Source organism: Chaetodon trifascialis, chromosome 20 (assembly GCF_039877785.1).
Source record: "Chaetodon trifascialis isolate fChaTrf1 chromosome 20, fChaTrf1.hap1, whole genome shotgun sequence".
Lineage (NCBI taxonomy): Eukaryota > Metazoa > Chordata > Actinopteri > Chaetodontiformes > Chaetodontidae > Chaetodon > Chaetodon trifascialis.
The window spans coordinates 12,793,142-12,812,323 of record NC_092075.1 but is presented as its reverse complement, the minus strand read 5'-3'; the positions used below and the strand labels follow the sequence as shown (position 1 = coordinate 12,812,323).

Sequence of the window (19,182 nt, the reverse complement as noted above, 5' to 3'; positions counted from 1 at the left end):
CTTCAGCCAGATTGATTAAATTAAATCTAAATTTTCAGTGTGCAAGATGTGTTTGGGGCCCTTAAATCATGTTTTTGGCCAACAGGCTAATGAATAGTTTCACCCTGCAGTAACTGTGCTGATAATGGACTCCTACCTATATAATGGAGTCCACAATAATCCTGCAGCGTTTCATAATCTTCAACCCCATAACAGTCCCCTTAGACCTGTGCTAGCATCTGCTTATGCAGTGGCCATGGAAACAGGTTTCAGGCCCATTTACCCCGTCATTTAAATACATGCATGTACACCCACAGACATCCAGGGCCTCACAGTACATGCTCAAATACAGATATGGAGGAATACTGTATATCCTTTTAGCATGCATATTAATACATGTGTGTGAATTCTGCTGTGTAGATATATTTAGGTGTAGAAGTGGCTTACCATACACTGGCAAAAACAGTTTTTGTAAATTAAATGTGGCTTTAGGAATGTTAGTTAGACAAACCATTTGAAGACACTACCGAGGGCTCTGGGAAATTGTGATAGGCATTTTTCACCATTTTCTTACGTTTAATGACTGAACAATTGATTAATTAACCTGAAAGATAATCAGTAGGTTAAAGCTGAAAGCATAGGTTCATGTTTTTTCAAGTCTATCTTAAAATAGCCTGCAAGCTTGAATCAGCTGTGACATTTCTCTGCACAGAACAGTGGATTTCGTTCTCATCTACTCCACTGGAAGCCCGTTAAGAAGTGATCTTGTCACGGCTAGTATGGACAAGAGGAACATTTGCTGTGACCAATAGCTGTTTCAAAGAAAAAAATGTGAACCTATCCTTTAAAAGGTGAACATAAAAATTGAAGACTAGAGCAAAATATTCACAAAAAGACAATTAAATACACATGCACTTCAATTCATATTGCTTCTCTGGCTCTCATTCTGTGATGTTACCCACTGCCCCAGTACACACACACTCATCCACAAAACCACACATAATTTATTGAATGTCTCAAGCGGTAAGGTGGCCTCTAACAGCAGCTTAAATCCAGCTGGCTGAGTCAGCTGAAGTCAAAATCCAAATCCAGATCACTTTGTTCATTTTGAGCAGAGTCTCACCGTCCTTCATCTCCTTTCACAGGTAGAACCCGTGTGTTTTCTGTGTAAACATACGTGCGAGTGTTATGGTGTAGCGTCAATAAGATTCCCACCCAGAGTGCGTACACACTTTAGATGACAGCTCCTGATTGGCCGGACTTCATTCACCGTTCTTGATCCAGGAATTTCACTCAGAATGGACATTTTCATTTTCGACGCTTGCACCCATTCACACATGACACACACACTACCTGTGTTTCATTTGCCCTCCTCTCTCCTGCAGCGATGTACTGTTTCTCCTCACTCTTCCTCCACTTCCTATGGCCTATCTCTGTCTCCTCTCACACTGCCTCTTCCTCCTTGTGGCCTTGCTGTCCTCACTGTCTTGTCTCTTCTCTTTCTTTGTCACTCCCAGGTGAAGACGGAGAAACAGAACTTTGCTGCCGTTGTGCTAACGCACACGGTGCAGTGTGTAGCTTCTTTTTACCCTTTACTTTCCCTCTATCTTTGTCTTTCCTTTATCATGTCAGATATTGTGCCCTCTTTCTTCTCTCTCTCTTATCCAGAATCTGCAAGGTCTTGCTCTCCTTCTCCACCTCTTCTTCTCCTCTTTCTTTCTTTGTCATTCTCTCTCACCCTTCCTCCCTGCTTTCTCTCTTTCTTCCTCCTCATCGCCTTAGGGTCCAGATGCTTCCTCATCCCAGCCAGGGTTCACTGTGTGTGTGGGTGTGTGTGTGTGACATGTATTACTCATGTTGTGGGGACTTAAATCTGCTCATACAGTCACACTGGGGGGACAATGCAAATCTCCATAACATAAACGATTACATTTTAGTGTGAAGACTTGGGTTACGTTTGGGTTAGGGTTAGGAAAGTTTTAGTTATGATTAGGGTCTGGGTAAGTCTCCAAGAACTCAGTGAAAGTAAATGTAATGTCCTCTGAAGTGATGGAGACATGCCTCTGTGTGTGTGTATGTGTGTGTCCCATGGGAGACCCTGTCTGTTTGAGTTATTTCAGAGTTTGTGGTTAAACAAGACAGCCCGAGGAATCTCTCTGTCTCTCTGTTTTCTTTCATGTCCGTGCTCCTCGGTGAGCTTTGACTGGGCTGAGGGGAACAGGGAGGCAACCAGGAAAGATTTCTAGAAGGTGCAGTTGTTGCTGTTTGATGTTCAAACCGTGGTGCTCACCAACGGCAAACCTGCAGGAGCGTCACGCTCAACTCAGCTTCAATTTGACATTTACAAACAAGTCATATTAGAGGTGCTGATATAAGGAAATACTGCGATAGTTTGAATTTTCTCCCTCCCTCAGACACAAAATGAAGTGTGCCAGTGAGAAAACAGTTAAGAAAAAACGTCGAAAGAGGAAGTAAAGAATAGTGGGCTCGCTGAATATTGTTTTAACTTCATTGTTATATGTCTGTGTGTTTGCTACAGACTGAATGTGACCTGGAAAAAGGTTTGGAGATGAGGAAGTGGGTCCTGTCCGGGATCTTGGCCACAGAGGAAACATACCTCAGTCACCTGGAGGCACTGCTGCTGGTGAGAACACACACGCATGCACACATACACACACAAACTACATATATCCATATTGTACAGTATCAGTAGACTGTTGGATTGGTAAATTGAGTTAGTTACTGAATAGCTGGAGGTCATAGTGGAGCATTTATCAACCAAAACAGACCAAAACCGAGTGAAAAGTTGAGTGAATATTGGCCTTATATCCTTCAGGTGACCAGAAACACATCTCCAAATGAATGCTAATGTATGTGCTGGATGTGTAAATAAGCAACTGTTTGCTGGCATGTTTGCAATAAGAGCTTAAATTCATTAAACTGTTTAGCAGACAGAACACAGTAATGTCTGTTCAAAGTTTCCTAACCTTCAGCAGCAATGGCATTTCCTATTTATGCAGCCAATGTTTTGTTCCTACTGAGATAATATAATTGAGAGTGCTTGACCTTACTTCATGCAGGTCAGATTTTTGTATCCATGCAAAGGCCTGATGTTTTTTTTTACTTTGAGTACACGTGCTTCACACAGTTACACCGTGCAAAAACAACTCTCAATGTGTCATCTCCACTGTTTGTTCCTCTCAGCCCATGAAGCCTCTGAAGGCTGCAGCTACGACGTCACAGCCTGTGCTGACTGTGGCCCAGATAGAAACGATCTTCTTCAAAGTGCCTGAGCTCTATGAGATCCACAGGGAGTTCTACGATGGACTTCTGCCCCGCGTCCAGCAGTGGAGCCACCACCAGAGAGTTGGGGACCTCTTCCAGAAACTGGTGAGGAAAAAGATAGATATTAGTCAGTGGGTTGGGCTGTTTTCTTTAGCTTGTGTGTCTGTGCCCGTGACAGCAGAAACGTCCCTGGGTGTAACTGCCTGACGTTACCCTTAATCAGAGTGACAACACTGGGCACCCAAAAGGGTTGACAGTATCAGAAAAGACAGTCAGGGTGCTACAGCTACATTTCCTGACCTTATGGACGTGGACCCAAAGCAAAACCACTGTGCCAGAGTGACATTACTCACGGTAATGTCGTTTCTTGGATCAGGAGGCTTTCAGAAGCGGAATCTGCCAGCATAATTCAATAAAACAATAAAACAAAATGTAGATTCGATTTCTGTAGCCATGGTCTTCTTTATCATTAGAAATGTGGACAAATTGAATCTGAATCATGCTTTTGTTTCTATTTCCTCCTCAGCAGCCGCTCGCACTCTCCCTCTCTCTCTCTCTCTCTGCCCTCCAGTAGTTTCTGCCAAGGATGTCGGGGACAAATGTACACTGGGTCTATTTAATCATTTTCACAATGGGTCAATTAACCCACAATGAATCATTTGTTAATTCTCTCCCAAATACTGCTCCTCTCCCACTAGTGTCTCCCTCCTTCTCCCTGTCTCTCTCTCTGCCCCCCCAGACTCACTCATGCATGCATGTACACACACACACACACACACACACACACACACACACACACACACACACACACACACACACACAGAGGGAGGTGCAGCCGTGTTTCACAATGCCGCCTTTCTGCCTCAGGCAGCTGAGGCCATCACTGCACTGTGTGCTTTGTGTCTCGAAGAAGCTGCTATAAATAGGAGCCTCTCTCTCTCTCTCTCTCTCTCTCTCTCTTTCTCTCTCTCTCTCTCTCTCTCTCTCTCTCTCTCTCTCTCTCTCTCTCACACACACACACACACATGCACACACACTCCTATGAACTCATCTCAGCAGGCTCCCCTTGGGGCCAAGCTAAGAAATTAGGATTTAATTTGTATCTTTTACTGTCAAGTAGGCTAACACCAAAAACTACTTTTTATCAAAGAGTTTCTTTACAAGCTCTCTTATATATGGTTTCCTTAGAACTGCTTCTCGGTTGACTCCCATCCAGCAAAACTGCCCCACGCCTCAAAAAAGAAGTGATGTCACGGCTCTGATGTGGGCTAAAAAAATAAATATTGAGCAAAGTGATTGTAGAGTGTTTACAGTGTTTGAGAGCAACACTGCACTTAACAGTCTGACACTCTCAAGTCCACACAGGAAACACACTCTTGATTTTGTCTGTCTTCAGCTGCAGGATGGAGCAAATATTCACGCAGACTGGCGCTGGCGTGAGCGCACGCTTCTTTGTCAGCCTCAACCATTACATCAACCTGACAAAGGCAGTTTTTTCACACTTTCTATTTACGCTTTTTCTATCACCCTCCACAATCTGGAGTCTGGCTTTGCTGCTCTTCCTCCCTAAAATGCACGCACACATATTTACACTGTACACACAGACACACACACACACACACACACACACACACACACACACACACACACACTAGTGCACTCATGCACACACAGACATGCACACACAGTTTCCACCCCATTCCTTCCCTCTCTCCAGACAGTAGTTAATAAAAGTCAGGAGGAGAAGACGCTGAGCCTACAAAAAAAAGGAAGAATGCTACATGACAGCCACTCTGTTAGGAGGTGGCGAGGGAGAGAGGGAGAGAGGGAGAGATTAGATGGGAGTCGAGGAGGTGATACAGGCGAGGAGTAGGGGAGGGAAGCTTGAGAGAGGATGAGAGTCGGGTAGGAAAGTAGATTTAGGCTGCTGCAACCCTGATAGAGCTGTCTCACCATGACTCTGAAATCTGTGAGGGGAGCAGAGCTTAGGAATCATGAAACATCAGAACAAGGAAGGCGAGAGACGGAGAGAAAAGAGGAAGAGGCGAAGCGTCACTGACAGGTTATGAGCATGAGTGTCAGACAGAAGTGTTTGAAGGCTGAAAATAGGGCTAAATCACACTCATGCCTCCGCTCTTCCTGAACACACGCTTCAAGCACTGCGGCAAAGGGAAGGTTTTACACCATGAAGACAGACAGGCAAACTGATAAACTCTGAATGTTGCTCTTCAGAGGTGGAGGACCAAAAGAAGCCTGATTCTGTTAACTTAGAGAAGGAGAAGAGTACCTCTTTATCTTTCCTTTGGCCTCACACAGCAAATTGTTCTTCGCTCTGTTGAATAATTTTTTTGTGGAGTATCTCTGAGGCGGCATCTGTGAGTGAGTGCGTTCAGTGTGTGTTGAGGGACAGTCAACATCTGCTTGTCTGCCCTGCTTTGCACGCCGAAAAGATGAATGCCATGTGAATCATAGCGTTGTGTGGATGTGGGACATTTTGTTTGATTGACTGACGTTTGCGCTCCTTTGCTGAAACATCCTCGATGTGGAGAACCAGCCTCTCTCTCGGCTGTCTTGATGTTTGCCTAAGATTTGTCCCATTTTATCACAACCACCTACCAAAATCAGGTTTTCGATAAGTCAGACGTGAGAAATTGACCCTGCATATGGCATGGCATGCGATGCTAACTGCCTAGATGACTGACATTTGAGGTTCTCTGGTTTGTGTCTCGCACCACCATGAGGTTTTGCATGAAAACTCTCAACAGCTGTGAGGTGGTGCATGCCTGTCAGCTTCCAACTGAAGTGTTAACATGCTAACACGCTAAGCTAAAATGGTTAACATTACTTTCTATATATCAGCATGTTAGGATTGTCACTGTGAACATGTTAGCATGCTGATGTTAGCATTGAGCGCAAAGCACCTCTGCACAGCTGCTTGTAGACTCTTTAATTTACTGGCAAATGAAAGGTCTTAACCTTTCTATTTCTGTCTCTTCGTATCAATATATCATCATCGGGGACAAAGCGGTGCTTCTTCCCTGTGAAAGAAAATATTTCATGCTGTTAAAGCTAACAAACCAAGTGGCTAAATCCAGCCCTCTCATACTGCATAATGGCCGTAGTCTGTCATGAGTCTGTTTTCTTAATGTTGTTTTCTGCTGTGGATTACACACCCATGCTCTCACACACGACAAATCCCGAACTGAGAAATCCAAACACCCGAGCAGTTTCTTTCATCACCCAAAGCCATTTTCTGCTATGACACTGCAGCCGTACGCTCGGTAAGCCTTCACGGCGTAGTGTGGATGTGGCTGGCAGACATTCAGGCTCTCTGTTCTCTCCGCAGTCAAACTGTCACGCTCTGAATGGCCTCCGCTGTGGTGCAGATTGTGTGGCCCAGGGCAGGACACAGGATTGCAGGATTGTGAAAATTGCTTTACTCCTCGCCCTCCTCCATTTTACTTCTTCCCAGCGTGCAGATGTGCCAAAACACTATAGATCCATTTTGGAACTATTTCGTTGCTTGAAATGTATGAGAGAGTATTTGAAAAGCACAGAAAAGAACAATTATCTTTTAACCATGGAGGCACTAATTTCACTCAGCTGAGCCTCTCTTGTACTTCTTTTTTAAAGATCTACCACACATACACATGCTGTAGCTGCCGGCGATAACATAATAAGTGCAAACGATGTGTAGGAAACTCGTGACTTCACATTCTTGCCAGAATTGAATTTCGCCGTGACCACAAAGATCAGGGCATGGTAAAGAGGTCATGCCTGAAAATAGGATGTAAGCAGGGTGAATGAGGTCAGTCTGAGACAAGAATAGTCATTGGCTTGCAGATGTGGAGCACTTCTTTCAGAAAAGTTATTATAAAGTGCTTCACACAAGGCAACAACTTAAAACAATAATAAAAACGTTGGAGGGATGTATAGTTAAGTAAAATACATTAAACTGTGCCGGACTTGAAAACCCCAAACTGTTCAGTGTATACATCCATCAGTGTGCAAACCTGCTTCCTGTTTCAGCTTTGACCAAGTGTACGACCATAGTTGTGCATGCAGAGTTTTCCTGTGGATTATTATCAACTTTTTTTGGGTGCACTTCTTTCGGTTTAACCTCTGGATAAAGTGGTTCAGGTAATCTGGCAAAACTGTCTCATCTTCTGACTGCTCATTTCAGATTTCTGCACTGTTGTCATATTCCGAGATCTTAGCAATGAGTACATAGGAGATAGAAATGATGCGAAATTGAGACCTGAGTTGTAATAAAGATGAACTACCCTTTAGGCCGGGTCTCTGGAAGGGACAAAAGATGTCTGCCCAAAGTCCTGAAGCTCATGTGGAGCTAAGAGGTCTGAAAAATAAGCCAGGTCGTGAGGACCTTTATAGGTAGCATTTCATGTTCAATGAACTCACTGAATACACTGTGGTAAGATTTTCTGGGGTGTTCTTTTTAGAGCTGTGCGTGTGTGTGTGTGTGTGTGTGTGTGTGTGTGTGTGTGTGCGTCTGATTCTCGACGTTGCACACAAAGCCCGTCTCCACTGTACTCTCTCCTCCTTTGGCTTTTGTTCAGGAGAATTGATTGTCCTTTTGTTCGCCGCCGAGATGGATCGCGGCGCTGGCAGGCAGCGTTCGGTGCGAGTTTTATTCAGCCATCAGGCTTCCTAAATGTGCTTTCATAGCCTCCGTTACACCAATCATTAATTACTCACCCCGGCACAGTGCAGGGCTCGCTGGTTGCCACGGCAACGCGCCCGGCTGCGAGGAGCACTGTGGTTTCTGTTGTTGTTGTTGTTGTGATCCGTGTCTGCGAGTCACACACAGTCTCTCACACACAGCTGACTGGACCGGATCTCCTGTCTCAGATATGACATTTCAAGGATTATCCATCCCATTATTACAATTTAGCATTTTCAAAGTGACTCTGAGAAGCTTCACGTGGACTTAATGACGCCGATTTGTCCATTTGTGATGTCTAGTATTTCTGATGCCACTGTTCAGACGTTATAGAAACTGACCAATACTTGCCAGCGTTTTCACAGTTATGTTCAATTCTTAAAATAGAGGCTTTATAGTAACACAGTTCGTATATGTGCACTGACAGACTCTCAAGAGCTATAATATGCTGCTGTAAAGTTGATGAAGTGACGGACATTCAGACAAAGAAGTAGTGAAGAGGGCTTCTGAGTGTGTATGGATGTGTCTGAGCCTCTGACTGAAAGGCTGTTTTGTGTGTTTCATTGCTTTTACTGGTCTGTCTGAGAGCATGCTGTTCAATCTTCCTGCACAGAAGCTTACTTAGAGTTTTCTGTCACTGTGTTATCATTTGCTTTTGGATTTAAAGGATGGATTGTAGGAAGAACACAAACATTTCAACGTGTCTAATCTGTCCATTAAAATTTGTCCTCCTCTGTGTCTTTCTCTTCCATCAGGCCAGCCAGCTCGGAGTTTACAGAGCATTTGTGGACAACTATGAGCTGGCTGTGGAGACGGCAGAGAAGTGCTGCCAGGCTAACACGCAGTTTGCTGAAATCTCTGAGGTAAGAAGGAGAGAGGAGAGAAGCAGGTATAGAAATGTTAATAATTGAAAGGAGAAAGTGACAATGTAAATGTGGGGGGAACAGTTACTGCTTCAGCTTCTGTCTCGCTGCTGCAGTAGTTGAGGCTGTGATCTCTCAGCGATGGGATCATTTGACCACCGTGTAAAATCAGTCAGTCAGACACTTGACCCCCCGCATACCAGCAAATTATCCAATCAATTTCACAGGTTGTTCTTTTTTTATGTATGCTGTGTCTAATTTCACTGAAAGTAAGTAGAGGCTGGGTTGAGCATTTATCACAGGAGTGATTTTTGCCAACATTACACTAAATTGAACTCCCATAATTCCGCCTATACTCTAGAAGATATCCTCCTCCTGCACACGCTTTTGTTAGAATACAGTATAAACTTTGTGCACTAGCTGCACAATGCGTTACTACTATAACACATGTAGCTCTCTAGTGTGGTTCCTGTGATTCCTCTTATTCCAGGATGATGTTAAACACACAACATGGAACATTTCTGCATTAAAATGTTTAACACATCACCTCGTCCATGAACATTTCGGCCCGAGCCCCGGCAGATAGACTTTCATTTGCAGTGACGGTTGTTTAACAATGAACGACTCCCATGATCGACCACGCTGCTTCTTGACTGCATCTTTTGTTTTCATTGTTTTGATTGAGACCCGCAGCAGCAGAAATTACATACCGTGCATTTAAAAAAAATGCATCCATCCAGCTGCTGCTGCTGCAGCTGGACAGCTTGTGAGAGAGAGGCGGTGTTATCTAGTCGCACAAAAATGACAAAGAAAACAATCGACTTACAACAGACTGTTCAATTGTGTGTTATTAGGGAAATGAACTGTTTCTGAGAGGTGTCGTATAGAAAGAGTGTGTTTTGCGGCTGCATACACTTTTGTTTCTGATGTACTGTACTTGCAAAACGCTCTCCTATTATTCACCCACGCAGCTTTTGTCATTTCCCTGCATTTAAATTTCAATGTCCTGCTGAATATTTCTGCACAAATGCAGCCGGAGGATATTTTGTGTATGTGTGTGTCCACGTTTGGTATGTGTGTGTCCATGTTTGGTATGTGCGCGTGCGCGTGTGTGCACGTCGGCTAAATGGGGCGATGCAGAGGATGGTTGTCGGTATTTTCTGTCGTTATGGTCTCATTCTCATCACTGACCAGGAAACTATGAGTGCAGTACACAGACTGCAGATGAGCCTCGACAGCGTAATAAATTTTCCCCAAACACAAATTTCAGCTTCAAGGGCTCAGGACAATTTCTTTTATCACAAACTAGATGTGAAAACATTTACTCTCATGCCTGAAATCTAGTTTTGAAGGCTGATATAACAAAAAACTAGTCATCTGGATTCCCAACAGTGTTATATTTGATAAGGTTGGGAATTTGGGGGATTTTTCAGTTTGTCCCTCAGCCACAATCTTCAAATGCAGCCTTTTTAAAAAGAATGTCTCATCAGTCCAGTTTTGAGCTGCTCAGTCTGATGGCAAACTCCTCTTCCTGCACTTTTTCCCTGTATTATTTCAAACATGTGGCGGTCTCTGATCCGCCATCAGTCTTCGTCTATGTTTTATGAGGTCTACCAGTTAGCGTCGAGGCTGGTTGTCTACATGCAGGATGGGGAATTCATCATTGAGGGTTGTTAATGGCCTAAGTAATGATGCATGACTCTGAGCCATCTGAGCAAGATGGTGGGGAGAAAGGCTGCTGAGGATGGCATAATTAATTTGGAAGTGGGTGACCTCAGTGCTGGAACAAGGATAATACCACTATGTTTTCAAATCGCTTAACTGTAAAGAACTGGTATTTAAAGGTCTTTGTAAAAGGTTTCTCCACTTTGAACCTGCCTTTTTTTCTCCAAACAGAACCTGAAGGTGAGGAGCCCCAAAGACTCTAAGGACCAGACAGCCAAGAACTCTCTAGAGGGTCAGTCACATCATGCTAGTTTTTACTTAATTCTAGTCAGATATTACAGATTAAAGCATTTACACATGGCATATTATAGTAATTCAGACAAATAAACATGTCAGTCTGGTTTCTCTCTTTTTTCATGTGCAGCTTTGCTTTATAAACCAGTGGACAGGGTGACTCGCAGCACATTGGTGCTTCATGTAAGTGAGAGTGAGCGGCGACACGTCTGAATAATGTGTTCTTTTACTTGCCCATTTTTGCTTTTGAAACTTAATATTTCTCCATCTACTGCTGTACTGCAGGACTTGCTTAAACACACCCCCACCAGCCACCCAGACCACCCGCTTCTGCAGGATGCTTTGCGGATCTCCCAGAACTTCCTGTCCAGCATCAATGAGGAGACAACGCCCCGACGCCAGTCTATGACTGTCAAGAAGGGAGAGGTGAGAGTTCAGAGGTCATTTCTGTTCAGTCATATTCAGTTATACTCAGTTATTTTGCAAACAAACTAAACAAACCTCGCTCCATCCTCACTTGTGAATGACTGAGTCTTTCCAGGATGCCCCCTTCATACCCAATCATGATACTATCACCTGTTACCGATGAACCTGTTTACCTGTGGAATGATCCAAACAGGTGTTTTTGGAGCATTCCACATCTTTCCCAGTCTTTAGTTGCTCCTGTCCCCACTTGTTTGAAACGTGTTGCTGCATAAATTCACAATAAGCAGATATTTCTAAAAATCAATCAAAGTTGATGAGGGGAAACATGCAACATATTGTCTTTGCACTATTTTCGATTGAGCATATGACAAAAAGAATCAGCGAGTTATCACATTCTGCTTTATTTATGTTTTGCACGTTTTTTTTAATCAAAGTTGTAGAACATGTCTTCATCAGTTTGACTTTTTCCAGCTCTGATGTTGAGCACGATGACATCATGACCCCACCCTCTAAATGACCTTGAAGTCAGTGCAAAATGAACGCTGCACAGGGGCCACCAATCTGCAGCCTGAAGCAGAGCCCCTGACCTTATATGGTCACACCAGGTTTGCCTAGTTGAGGGTGATCCTCTGTTTGCTCTGCGTCTCTCTTGTGGCTTCCCATCCCTCCATCTCCCCTAACGCAAATACACACACACAGACTCACAATCTACCCCCCACTGTCGCTCTCATCCCCGGAGAGATGACTTGACACACATGAATGGATGCCTCTTGATTGATAGCTTGCGTGACACTGCTGTACATAATGCCTTGTAATGAGCCACCAGTCCACTCTGACTGGCAGATTCCAAGTTAATTATTCATAAATTGAGGGTGGGAGCGAACGAGCAAAGAGGCTGAGCCAGCTCCTCCCTCTGCTCACAGGGGGGTCATTACCGCACCCTTTCCGCACACACACTCACACGTAAACACACACTTTCCACTCTCTCGTTCTCTTGTTTGCCTTTGAACATATACACACACCCAGACACACACACACACAGACATACGTCCCCTCCTATCCCTGCAGGCCCCAGTTCCATCCCAGTCTGTCCAGACCTCCACACCAGTCATCAAATATTTATTGTGGATACATGAAAGCGGCACATGGAAATCGATGGGGCTCATTATATGGTACCTTACCCGAGACACACAATAAGTACACAATAAGCCTGAGGTTTTTGTCTGCATTTCTCCAAATGAGCTGAAACGTATAACTCGCTTCAATCATCAAAAGACCGTCGCTACCCGGAAAGTTGAGTAGCTGCTCTGATGAGTACGGTGCTTAAAAGGCTCAGAAATGTTAGATCGCTTCTAGTAGAGAAGATCTGGTTGTCATGCTGTTTTACTGCCTGTAATCACATAAAACGATCAAGTCATCTGTGTTAGCAGGTTTGAATGTGCACTTCAGATGTCCAAAGGGGGACTCAGGCCTTTGATCGCACTGTTGGTTTAACTGATTAAAGGAGTTCCTCATTATCCTTTGTTCACATGATGTCATGATGGAGAGGGTTCACTCATTTTACAGAAGTAATATGTGTTCATTTTGCACTTGCTCTGTTGTTCATTTCCAAGTGTTGCTAGACTGCACGCAGCACTCTGTAGTTCCTGCAATTAGAAATGTCAAAGGAACACGATAAATATTAGATTAAATTAACACTGATGATTTAGGATTGTTGCAAAACAACATGACAGAAAAGCTTGAATATTGAGCTCCCTGCAGCAATCAGCAGTCCTTTTCCACCATTCAACTGGCAATTAGAAGAGGCAGATCACACAAGTAATAGAATAGGAGAGAGGACATGTGTATGATCAGACCTGAAATGCAGACGATTGAGAGAGCGATTACCCTCTATATGTACACACAAGCGAGTAACCTGTGGTTTCTTCAGTGGAGGCATGCGGGAGCAAAGCAGCGCAAGTGGCCCCCAGAGGCCCTGGCCCGACCAGATGAGGGGAGGGGACAAACAGAAGCCGCTTAATTAAAATGCAAATGATGCCGCTGCCTAAATCTCAATTCACCTCCTCGCTCTGCTTTGTTTGGCTGTGGGAACGATATGCCAGTGTGTGTATTTCGACTAGAAATGCACACACTCATCTACACCGCTTTCATCTGTCTGCAAGCCTTCCTTTCCCTCTGTCATTACACAAACGCGTCCTCATGTACACACATTGTGTCACACATACACAACTGCGCAACACACACACAAGCGCAGAGATGCCCCTTCAAGCGTGTATTCTAAATATAAGCACGGATCTTTTGTAGATTCATGCCATTACTCTCGTACGCACTCTCAGCGAGGAAATGGTCAATATTTAATCTGCGTTCTGTGCTGTCAGCGTGCTCTGCCTCACGTCGCTCTCCTTCCACATTCGTGTCGCTGATGTTCTGGTCAGTTATTACGAGAAATGGAGGAGCAGTGGCTGTTCAATATTATGAAAATGTCATGTGATGCTGAGACAGCTGGTTTTGCTAATGTCTTTTCTTTAGTAGCAGAGCAAAGCAGCAGTGTGAGCGCATTTTTAAATTCATCAGATTACTGACGTATGTAGGAATGAGCCTAAAGTGGAATATGTGTCTGCATCTAGAACAATGAAGCCTAATTAAATGAGGAAAAAGCACCCACAGGCATTGTGTGAGTGTGTTCTGACTGTGCAGGTTAAACAGATGCTTTATCCCTCCACATGATTCCCATTCACTCCCACACAGTTAGAAGCCTGTAAATCCCTAATCTAGCTGTTATCCTTCCCTTTATTTTATCTCTTTATCATGAGATCAGTGGAGGATAGGATTATCACTGTGGCTTGATGGGAAATGTAGTTTCAGTGGGTCACTTCAAGTCACTCACCTTCAGACAAATCTAGTAGCTCCTGTTTTTGACGATTCTGCTGATCCTTCATTTCAGTCTGCACGAGTCAGCATTAGTAGTTCATCAGTTTCTGTAGAGTAATCCAATCTAATCTACTGTTGTACTTGTTGTTCAGTAATCCAGTCATTAATCTAGTCCAGTATGAGAATTTACTGCTGACTCGTCATGATTATCACAGGAGATTTTAGCTTTTTTAGCAGCAATGTCACTTCCAAAGCCGCATTGTGATAAACACAGAGAAAGAAGTAATTAGAGTGACTCCACACTAGATTTTGGATGCGAGCAAACATAGCTGCTCTGGCCCCAGAGGTTCACAGACTGTGTACAGTGTACCTTCAACCCACAGACCACATCCAACATCACAGCTAGGTGTGGTCAGGTGTGGTCAGTTGTTGTAACCACAGCCAGCTGTGATGTAGGGAGGTACCACAGTGCCACGCGGAAAAAGCAGTTCAGTATGAAAGCTGCACAGCATGAGTCCTACGTGTGGCAGTAGTGCAAAACTGTACATCAGAGAGAGGATCTAGTCTTCTGTCTTAGGAATTAAAATCTAGCACATATATCCTTGATGTCCAAACGAGGAATCCTAATGACTTCCATGATTGTGTTCAGTCCTTATTAGCAAATGCTAGCATGCTAGCAAGCTAAACTAAGATGGACTACCATTACAAGTGCTTATCACCAACATGTTAGCATTGTCATGAAGAGCATGTTAGTGTGCTGATGTTAGCAATTAGCTCAAAGCTCTGCTGTGCCGAAGTACATCCTCACAGAGCCGCTGGCATGGCTGTATATTTTTGTTTCTGTAAATATGTTTTAATATTTTACGTGTGAAGATGTAGTCCTTATACATAATGTATGTAGTTGGCAAAGAATTAAATGCCCTTTAAACCTGTCCACTGATGGTGTGTGATGCTTTTAATATGCTTGTGCTGTATACCTTAAGCTCCAGTATTCCTCATACCTTCAGTTTAAGGTTTTATTTGAGTAATATGCCAAAACTAAGCTAACAGTGTGACCAATGTCTCACTCGAACTACTGTACAGTACACATCCTAAATACAGACTGACATGACAGCATGCAGACTGACAGATGTAAGGCGAGAGAGAGCCTTGTTTTATATTGTAGTTCGAAAATATCCTCAGGGGGATTACATTACATGTGGAAGGACTTCATGATGTGCTGTTCTCTTTGGATCAAAGTTCTAAGACACAAAGATGGAGACTGAAGGATGAACATGTACAGTAGATACTTACCAGACACTCATTACAGCACAAACTGAATCAGGAAATAATATCAGGACCACAGGAAAGAGGAAGGAGTGAGTTGTTCTGACAGACGTAGCATCCCAGCTGTCACTAGAGAAAAATGCCAGATCGACCGTGAGCAACTCATCTGGAAGTTATCCATCACAGGCCATCATCACTGCAGGCTTCATTATCTAGCTGGTAATGAATAATTACATCCACCAGTAGGAATTAGACTTCTATATGAGAACCTTATTTCAGGGATTAGGACATGATCGTGGGATCTTCATGAGTGCTTGCATGTGTGTGAGAAAATGCTTTGGCAGCGGCTCACTGCAGTGAGCAGTGGAGCTGCTCTGGTGCTGTGTCACATGGTTTGGTACATACGGTAAGAAACTGCGGCATGACATGTATTCCACTGGGAGCTACTCTGTCTCTCTGCTAGCTCTTCCCCTCTGTTCGTTTTCAGCCGTTTATTTTCTGTTTCATTTCTTTCACTTTTCCCTCTTCCTCATGCTCTCTCTGTCTCCGTCACCCTCGCCTCATCCTCTCCATCATGCATCAACAACGTCGAAGACACCGCACGATGCTGCGTCTTGCCAGCAGATGTCCGCTCAGTTTTTGTAATGTACTTAGACCTTTGCTACATAAGCGTCGGCTCCACTTCAGTGTGTTCTGCCGGTGACAGTAACTGTGTGGTCCTGATGGAGGGGGGACATAGGGGGAGGGCACAAAGAATGAAGATAAGGATGTGATTGGCTCTGAACAAGTGTGATGTCATGTTTTATGGCCTTGCTGCCAGGGAGTTGTAAGGGTGGCTCGGTTTCCAGGGGAGGGGGGACGGCTTGTGTGGCAGCTGAAACAACGAGGGAGAGAGGAGGAAGACAGGCAAAATAAGTTTTTAGATAATTAAAGTTTTTAGCAGATTCTCATTGAGCAGATCAGCTTTCTGGTTTGCTTGGCTTGGAGAGCAGCAGGAGATGGACTTAAGAATCCTTTATGTCTGCATGTTGGTAATGTTTTAGTGCATAAACTGCCATTTCTCATCATCCTTTCTTATTGAAAAAGAAACCTGGACATCGAGTGCAGTCATCTAACAGTGCTCAGTCGTTAATGTTTTAATTCTGACATATCTTTGCAAAAGTTTGACCCCACTAAAGTACTTGTAATTGAAACAAAATACCAGGCATTTACTTCAGATGAACTGGTACAAGTAAGCTAAATATCCCACGCAAGGTAGTTGAAATCAGCTTGAAAATTGCCAAATATATCAAAAGTAAGCAGACGCCTCATTTTCCAGTCATTCACTCAAATTCTCATTTGTGCAATCAAAAGAATGAAAGCAAGGGCAAACATGAACTACATTATGTATTTTCAAGGTCCCTTCCCTGCTGGATCCTACCTGCTGTGTTTGCCTGCTGAGTCCAAAGACAACATTTTCTTTAATTTTCTCTCACTCTCTCTCCTTCGCAGTCAACCTCTCCTGTCTCACCGTTTCACACCCTGCACCACATGTAAAACCAAGGTTATGAGCATGTGAAAGTGAACTGTTTACTATTGAGTTGTGGTTTGACATGTGTGCTCCCTTGTCTTGTTTCGAGTCCATTCCTGTTAATGTGTTTTCTTATTTGTACAATGACATCACTGCCCCCTTTTGGCAGATGGCAGTAGTACACATCTCATTACATAGTCTGACATCAGTGATGAGTGCCAGAGCTCCAAATAACGCTGGTCCTTCTGTAACGCTACGTCATTCATTCCTCTGTGTCCTGGAAATAGATGATTATGCCAGAATGTGACAAAGGAATGAACCAGACAATTAGTTTAATCAATGCAGTTAATGCAAACCCTCCAAACTTTTGAGTAATAATTTGGTTAATATTGAGCACATGAGCTTTGTCACTAATGATCGAATAAAGCGAACATTTTTGATGATGAAGCTGCAGGTACAACTAAACTCCTCTCTCTGCTCCTCCACTCTGCTCTTTGCCTCGTCTTCTTCAAGTTTCTTACGGGTAAAAGAGAAACGGGGAAGTGGGAAGAGAGGAGAAGGGATAAATCTCTGGGATGCAGCTCATATGCAAAGGCTCAGCTTCCTGTCTACAAGTTGTAACAGATTTGTTAATATGACTGACAGAAATGGCCTGATTACTGATATTATACTGTGTGATAAGAAGCTGTTTCCTCCATAATACAGACTGCTGTATTAAAAAGAATATTCATATGCTCAAGTTCCATTGATAAGCACAGTTTCAAAGCTTATTCCACCAGCCAACCACGTGGAAATACTGACACCAGCAGTTTAATGTGCTAATTCCCGACTCACCGCCGTTGTCTGTTGTTGCCGCAGAGCCGCCAGCTTCTGAGGGACAGTTTCATGGTGGAGTTGGTGGAGGGAGCGAGGAAGCTGCGTCACGTCTTTCTCTTCACTGATCTGCTGCTCTGCGCCAAGCTGAAGAAACAGATCGGAGGGTGAGAAACGTTCATTTTGCTCAAATGGACGTTTATTTTTTCGGTTAAGGTCTCACTATAAATGAGACTTCTGAGACCTGAGATCTGTAAAAATATTAGAATTGTATAGTGAAAAACATCATCATCCAACATTCATTCGAGTTTTCAAGTTCAAGTTTTAAGTTAAACTATAAAGATTTTTCTTAAAATCCTGCTGATGCTCTTTCATGATTAACAGTGTCCAATTTTATAATTTTACTCACTCTGTTTTTCTCCCCTTTCCACTGTCTCCTTCCCCCATTCATCCACATCTTCATCTCCCTTCTCCTCCTTTCATACCTCCTTCACATCCATCTGTTTTACACACCTCTCACCATCCATTCCCTCTCCTTTTCCTCTCCTCTCCCTGCAGTAAAAACCAACAGTATGACAGTAAGTGGTACATCCCCCTGACAGAGCTGACCTTCCAGGGCCCCGAGGAGACCGAGCCACTTACCATCCCCCAGGTCCCCGATGAAGAGCTCGACGCCATGAAGGTCAAGATCTCACACCTCCGCAGTGAGATGCAGAGAGAGAAGGTAGCGTGGATGCACACTGTTTCACAAAAACCCATCCAAGAACGAACTTTCATACGACTTACTGGAAATCGATTTTTTTCCCATCAATGTGAGGTGATCGAGGCAGAGTCTCCCACACAAACACGCACTTACGGTCCAGCTTTTTCACATCTGTGATTTCAGAGAGCCAACAAGGGCTCAAAAGTCATCGACCGTCTCAGGAAGAAGCTGTCTGAGCAGGAGTCTCTGCTCCTGCTGACGTCTCCGAGCATGCCCCTCAGACTCTACAACAAGAACGGCAAGGTGATGACACTCTCCGCCTTTAGCTGCCCCTGCTTCCTCATTCTCCTTTTTCATCACCATTTCTGCCCCATCACCCTCCTCCTGCTGCTCCACATACGCTCCTCTTCTGCATATTTCATCTGTTCTTCTCATTTTACTCCTTTTCTGTCGTCCTCTGCTTCATTTCTAGCACAATATCCCCTCGCTGATCTTCTTTGAGATTAATTCTCCTTGATCTGACTCCCACTAAGACTTTTGTATATCAGTGTGGAGCAGTTGCTCTATGATATCTTACATCTGTTAAAGCTGGCTGGACAACAAGGCATTTAAATTTTGAGGTTGTATATTTGCACAGATGATGTATTTTTTAAATCTGCTTCTCCCCCAGATTAATTGGTGTTTAAATAACAGCATTTTTTATGTGTGTGTTTGTGTTCAGAGTTACAGTTTCCTGATTTCGTCCGATTATGAACGTGCAGAGTGGAGGGAGATAATCAAGGAGCAGCAGAAGAAATGTAAGAGTCCCAGAAATGTCCTGTCCAAC

General features: G+C 43.8%; 1 protein-coding gene across 1 annotated transcript in view; it reads left to right on the top strand.

Moving 5' to 3' along the window:
• Positions 1-19,182, top strand: part of bcr (BCR activator of RhoGEF and GTPase) — an 84,939-nt gene that overhangs the window by 53,718 nt on the left and 12,039 nt on the right. The window contains exons 3-12 of the mRNA XM_070988929.1: positions 2,519-2,623; positions 3,184-3,369; positions 8,701-8,808; positions 10,705-10,765; positions 10,898-10,950; positions 11,053-11,193; positions 17,699-17,820; positions 18,212-18,377; positions 18,540-18,659; positions 19,078-19,153. Coding sequence (XP_070845030.1) covers positions 2,519-2,623; positions 3,184-3,369; positions 8,701-8,808; positions 10,705-10,765; positions 10,898-10,950; positions 11,053-11,193; positions 17,699-17,820; positions 18,212-18,377; positions 18,540-18,659; positions 19,078-19,153 — 1,138 coding nt within the window. The remainder of the gene's footprint in view (positions 1-2,518; positions 2,624-3,183; positions 3,370-8,700; positions 8,809-10,704; positions 10,766-10,897; positions 10,951-11,052; positions 11,194-17,698; positions 17,821-18,211; positions 18,378-18,539; positions 18,660-19,077; positions 19,154-19,182) is intronic.